Source organism: Colobus angolensis, unplaced genomic scaffold, assembly GCF_000951035.1.
Source record: "Colobus angolensis palliatus isolate OR3802 unplaced genomic scaffold, Cang.pa_1.0 Scaffold8, whole genome shotgun sequence".
Lineage (NCBI taxonomy): Eukaryota > Metazoa > Chordata > Mammalia > Primates > Cercopithecidae > Colobus > Colobus angolensis.
This window is the reverse complement of record NW_012121820.1, coordinates 16,945,861-16,952,127: the sequence shown is the minus strand read 5'-3', so window position 1 is coordinate 16,952,127 and position 6,267 is coordinate 16,945,861. Positions and strand designations below refer to the sequence as shown.

General features: G+C 51.7%; 1 protein-coding gene across 2 annotated transcripts in view; it reads left to right on the top strand.

Annotated features, from left to right (window-relative positions):
- TLDC2 (TBC/LysM-associated domain containing 2) overlaps window positions 1-6,267 on the top strand; it is an 18,373-nt gene that overhangs the window by 5,032 nt on the left and 7,074 nt on the right. For both annotated transcript variants that reach the window (XM_011929091.1, XM_011929090.1), the window contains one exon: window positions 5,352-5,425. In XM_011929091.1, the coding sequence (XP_011784481.1) occupies window positions 5,352-5,425 (74 nt within the window). The remainder of the gene's footprint in view (window positions 1-5,351; window positions 5,426-6,267) is intronic.

Below are 6,267 nucleotides of genomic sequence, written 5' to 3'. Positions count from 1 at the left end.
CCACTGCACTCCAGCCTGGGCGACAGAGCGAAACTCCGTCTCAAAAAAAAAAAAAATACTTGGTGGGTCTCTGGCAACCGCTGACTGGCTGAGAGGAGGGAGGACCACGCTTTCCAGGCACAGGGTGGGAAGACAAGACAGACCTGAGGGCGTGGTGGCAGGACGACGAAGGAGGACACAGCCAGTGGCTTCTCAGGAAGTATGGGGGCCAGGCACCGTGGCTCATGCCTGTAATCCTACTTTGGGAGGCCAGCGAAGGTGGATTGCTTGAGTCCAGGATTTCAAGACCTGCCTGGGCAACATAGTGAGACCCCATCTCTACAAAAAATACAAAAATTAGCCAGACATGGTAGAGCACACCTGTAGTCGCAGCTACTTGAGAGGCTGATGAGCGAGGGTCATTTAAACCTGGAAGGTTGAGGCTGTGGTGAGCCGTGATCGCACCACTGCATTCCAGCCTGGGCAACAGAGCAAGACCCTGTCTCCAAAAAAAAAGAAATACGGGGTGAGGTCATTGCTGGAGGAAGGTGAAGGATCGGGTATCGCAGTCATCACAGGTGTGGGAAGGGAGGGAAGCCTGCTGGAGAACACCGGAGCAGCAGAAGTGCCGCTGGGTCGTGCGAGTGGCAGCTTGGGTTGTGAGGTTAGGGCGCCGCCACTTCTGTGCCTGCTTCTTCAGCAGCATCAGCTGCTCAGCGCAGGCCCGCAGAGAGGGGACACCAGAGAGTGGACTGCAGAGAGTGGGCAGCCAGGGTTAGGGGTTTTGCCCAACTGGCTTAACAGCAGCAAAGAGGGAAAAGAAGTTGAAGGGAGTGACAATACAACATGGACCACAGAACCTCGACTGGAGAAGGAGGGGAGGGAAGCAGGGGGCACAGCGGGACACCAAGGCAAAGGTGGGCTCGGCCTGAGAGGTCTCCTTGACGTCAAAGGCTTGGAGTAGTGACAGCAGTTGGACAATGTGTTGGAAGACGGGATACAGCGGACAGAGAGAGGGACATTTGAAATAGGCTGTGGAAGAGCCACCTGCCATCCTTGCTGAGGACAAATTCTCAGATGTGACCATGGAAGACAGCAGCAGAAACCCATTCTAGGGCAGGGCCTGGACAGGTCCACGTGGATAGTGAAGTTTACCAGAGAACTGTGAAGGGCTGGGGGTGGTGAGTCAGAGCTCAAGTTTCTAATTAATGATGAGTGGGAGAGTGAAAGGCACAAGATGACTGGTATAGTCAGGTGGCTCGACCTGCCCAGGAGCTGGGTGAGAATAATAGTCCCAAACGCCTTCCATCCAAAGATTTCCTGCCTCTGGGTTATTTATCCACTAAAGCCACTGAGCAGTACCTGCTTGGCACAGAGCAGACTATTTTTACTACTAATAAAAATGGCCAGGCCAAGCGCTGTGACTCATGCCTATAATCCCAGCACTCTTAGGGAGGCAGAGGCAGGTGGATCACTTGAGCCCAGGGGTTCAAGACCAGCCTGGGCAACAGAGCAAGATGCTATTTTCCACAAAAAGGAAAAAACAAAAACAAAACAAAAAATGGCCAGGTGCGGTGGCTGGCTCACACCTGTAATCCCAGCATTTTTCGGGACTGAGGTGGGAGGACTGCTTGAGCTCAGGAGTTCAAGACCAGCCTGGGCAACAGAGTGAGATGCTGTCTCTTAAAAAAGATTTTTTTTTTAATTGTTCAATGGATGAAATCGTTCCAGGTATTTTGCTATTAGAGATCTCTCCAATGCACAGACTAAGATTCCTTCAGACACATCCAATCACACAGTCATCTGGTCTCATGACAGGGAGTTCACAAGGAGCTATGGACTGCTTTGCTAAAGGCAAAATATACCATATCTATTGCATTGCTGCCATCAGCTGGAGGGGCTCCATCAAGCTTCCCAGGATCCAGGAAAGGGTGAGGGAGGCATAGTGAGCCAGTGCTGGTACTACTCATCACCACTTGCCTTCCTGAACTTAAGTCTTAGTTCTAAAGTTCTAGAATTTTCCTTCCATTGCACTGATAGCTCCTAGTAGAATCTTTTGCTGGTTCCTCCTCATCTTCCCAGCCTTTCAACATCAGAGCTCAGGTGTTGGTTCTCATCTCTTCTCTAGCGACCCTCATTTATTCTGTGGTCTCATCCATTCCCACAGCTCTTCATGCTGCCTGTATGCTACTGGCCTCTTCCCTGGACTCCAATCTCACATATATCCAACAACTGCCCATCATCTCTCTTTGCATCTCAAACATGGCATTTCTTTTCTCTTTTTTTTCTGAGACAGAGTCTCACTCTGTCACCCAGGCTGGAGTACAGTGGCGCCATCTCAGCTCACCGCAGCCTCCACCTCCTGGGCTCAACTGATCCTCCTGCCTCAGCCTCCCAAGTAGCTGGGACTACGGGCACATGCCACCATGCCTGGCTAATTTTTGTATTTTTTGTAGAGACGGGGTTTCACCATGTTGCCCAGTCTGGTTTTGAATTCCTGAGCTCAAGTGATATGCCTGCTTCCACCTCCCAAAGTGCTGGTATTACAGGTATGAGCGCTGCATCTGGCCCCAAACATGGCATTTCCAGCTTATCATGTCCCAAACAGAGCTCCTGGCTTTCCCGCACAAAGCCTCTTCCTCCTGCTATCTTCCCCCATCAAAGTGAATGGCATCTCCCTCTCCTGCTGCTGAGATGGAAAGTCTTGAAGTCCTCCTTAACTCTTGTCTTTCACAACTTCACATCTGAGCTGTCAGCGAATCCTGATAGCTCTGCTTTCTCTCTATATTCGGGATCCACCACTGCCATGTGCTTTGCTGCCATCTTGGTTCAAGCCACCATCATTACTTGTGTGTCCCTGCTATTGCCTCCTAAAAGGTCTCTCACTGCCTCCACTTCAGTCAGCACAGTAGCCGGAGCGATCCTTTCAAAAAGGAAGCCAGGGCAGGACGCAGTGGCTCATGCCTGTAATCCCAGCACTTTGGGAGGCCGAGGTGGGTGGATCACTTGAGGTCAGGAGTTTGAGACCCATCTGGCCAACATGGTGAAACCCCATCTCTACTAAAAACACAAAAATTAGCCAGGCGTGGTAGTATGCGCCTGTAATCCCAGCTACTCGGTAGGCTGACGCATGAGAATCTCTTGAACCTGGAGGAGGCGGAGGTTGCAGTGAGTTGAGATCGTGCCACTGCACTCCAGCCAGGGTGACAGAGTGAGACTCTGTCTTAACACAAATTAAAAAAAAGGTGGGGGGAAGCTAGAACTCACACCATGTCACTCCTTGGCTTCCTCTTTCACTTGGGGAAGAGCCAAAGTGTGTCCAATGATCTACGTCCCTACGCCTTCTGGCCTCTCTCTGAATGGCATGTCTTGCTACTTTTCCTTTCTCTCACTCTGCTCCAACCACACTGGCCTCTGAGCTGGTCCGCAAACATGGAACTTCACGTCTTTAATGTAAATAAAGAGAAATAAAGCAAGGTCTGGGAGGAAGGGCTGCTTTAGATAGGGTGGTCCAGGAAATTTCTCTGAGATGACATTTGGGCCGAAGGATGAGAGGTGGGCCCTCTGAGGATCCGGGGGAATTGCATTCTGGGCAGAGGGATTCTAGGGCAGGAACGGGCTTTGGGTGTTCCAGGGATGGAAAGACTGGAGTAGCTAATGTGTAGTCAATAAGGGGGAGAAGGGGCCAGAGAGAAAACCAGGGGTTAGAGCTGGCTGCACTTTTAAGTTTTGACAGTTTTTTTGTTGTTGTTTTTTAGAGTTGGGGTCTTGCTCTGTTACCCACGCTAGAGTGCAGTGGTGCAACCATAGCTCACCGTAGCCTCCACTCCTGGGCTGAAGTGATCCTTCCACCTTAGCCTCCCTAATAGCTGGGACTATAGGTGCACACCACCACGACCAGCTAGGTTTAAAAAAATTTTTTTAGGGCCAGGCGCAGTGACTCACGCCTGTAATCCCAGCTCTTTGGGAGGCTGAGGCAGGCAGATCATGAGGTCAGTAGATTGAGACCAGCCTGGGCGACATGGTGAAACCCGTCTCTACTAAAATACAAAAAGTTAGCTGGGCCTGGTGGCGCGCGCCTGTAGTCCCAGCTACTCGGGAGGCTGAGGCAGGGGAATTGTTTGAACTCTGGAGGCGGAGGTTGCAGTGAGCCAAGATTGTGCCACTACACTCCAGCCTGGTGACAGAGTGAGACTCCGTGTCAAAAGAGAGAAAGAGAAAAAAAATTTTTTTTTTTTTTGAGACGGAGTCTCGCTCTGCCGCCCAGGCTGGATTGCAGTGGCCCGATCTCAGCTCACTGCAAGCTCCACCTCCTGGGTTTACGCCATTCTCCTGCCTCAGCCTCCCGAGTAGCTGGGACTACAGGCGCCCGCTACATCACCTGGCTAGTTTTTTGTATTTTTTAGTAGAGACGGGGTTTCACCGTGTTAGCCAAGATGGTCTCGATCTCCTGACCTCGTGATCCGCCCGTCTCGGCCTCCCAAAGTGCTGGGATTACAGGCTTGAGCCACCGCGCCCGGCCCGAGAAAAAAATTTTTTTAGAGATAGGGGAGGGTCTTACTTTGTTGCCCTGGTTGGTCTAGAACTCCTGACCTCAAGGAAACTCCTGGCCTCAAGTGATCCTCCTGCCTCAGCCTACTGAGTAGCTGGGATTACAGGTGCACACCATCACACCTGGCTAGTTAAAAAATTGCTGGGATTACAGGCATGAGCCACTGCACCAGGCCCAGGCTGTACTTCTGGCCATTGTTAAGCTGAATTTTATCCCCACTGCAATGGGAAACCATTGGAGGGCTTAGGCAGGGGAAACATCTGATTTGGACGTGGAACAGATCGCGCAGATTGCAGTGTGGGTACCGCTGTGGGTACAAGCAGTGGAGGCAGAGGGACCGGCTGGGAGGCTGTGATCCAGGCAGAGGACAGGAGAGAAATGGCGGCAGGCAGGCTACGTCTAGAGCTGCGAGGCTTGTTGATGAGCTGGATGTGAGGCAGCGCTGAAGCGCAGGCGGGCTGGTGTTGTCCGGGTGAGAGGCGACAATGAGTTACTTAATGGCAGTATCAGTCCCCACTCCTGGCCTGGACTGCTCCCCTCCTCCCTCCAGCTTTGGAAGCAGGAAGCCTCAGAGGTTGTTGTCCTATTCTAGAACAAGGTGGCTTCTAGGCTGTAGGAATTCAAACTAAAGGGCATGTGGTGGTGACTCCAAGGAGACTGAGAAGAGAAACCCCAAGATCCCTGAACCCGGAGTCCCACCTGTGGCTAGGCTGCGGCCTGGATGCTGTTCCCACCACAACATTGCCACCCAGTGGTTCGGGGTCAAACTGCAAGGGCGGGACTCGCTCCCGTAGTAACCTGAGCCTTTCCCATCACCCAGGTCTTTAAGTGGACTGGAAGCAACTCTTTCTTTGTGAAGGGAGACTTGGATTTACTGATGATGGGCAGTGGCCGGTGAGTGTCTCAGTCCTCCTGAGTCTTGGGGTGGTCTGTGTTCTGGTCCCCTTCCCTCTGCTGAACTGCTGGGCTAGGCTGCCCTTGATACAATGGGGAGGCTGGTGGGAACTCTCAGGCTGTTCCCTTCATTGCTCAGCCCCCCAGCCAACCCCCTCACCCTCACGCTAAGCCAGTATTAAGCAGAAAGGATGTATGAATGCCCCCACCGAAGTGTTACAGCTGGTGACAGTTTAGTCTGAATGTATGCAACTTTTGGAATAGAATTCCACATGGTTGGATGAGGCTAGCATCAAGAGATGAGTGTGCCTCGTTTTTCCATCAGCCCAGGAATTGCAGGGGACATAACTCATTGCAGGAGCCTCCCTCGGTGAGGACAGGGGATAGAGAGAGGTAGGGAAAAAAAGTTGACTTCATCCTGGTGTGACCTTCACATTCAGGGGGATGCGTCTTATCCTGAGGGCAGGGATGAGAGCATTGCTTGATTAGTACCAGGCAAATTCTTTGCTCTCCCAACTGCCTGAAAAGCCTCCACTGAGGGGCAGCTTGGCACAGAACACATCAGCCATTGCTGATCTGCAGGAATTCACTTCCTAGCTCCGGCTGAGGTTTTCTATCAAATAAGGGGATTAGAATGGATGCTCTGAAGTATTTGGGCTCTCAGAATTTGCACCCTGAGATGTACTAGCTTTGGTTAAAGAATTGCCATTTTTAATTTTTATTTTTTTATTTTTTTTGAGACAGAGTCTCACTCTGTCACCCAGGCTGGAGTGCAGTGGCGTGATCTCAGCTCACCGCAACTTCCCCCTCCCAGGTTCAAGTGATTCTCCTGCCTCAGCCTC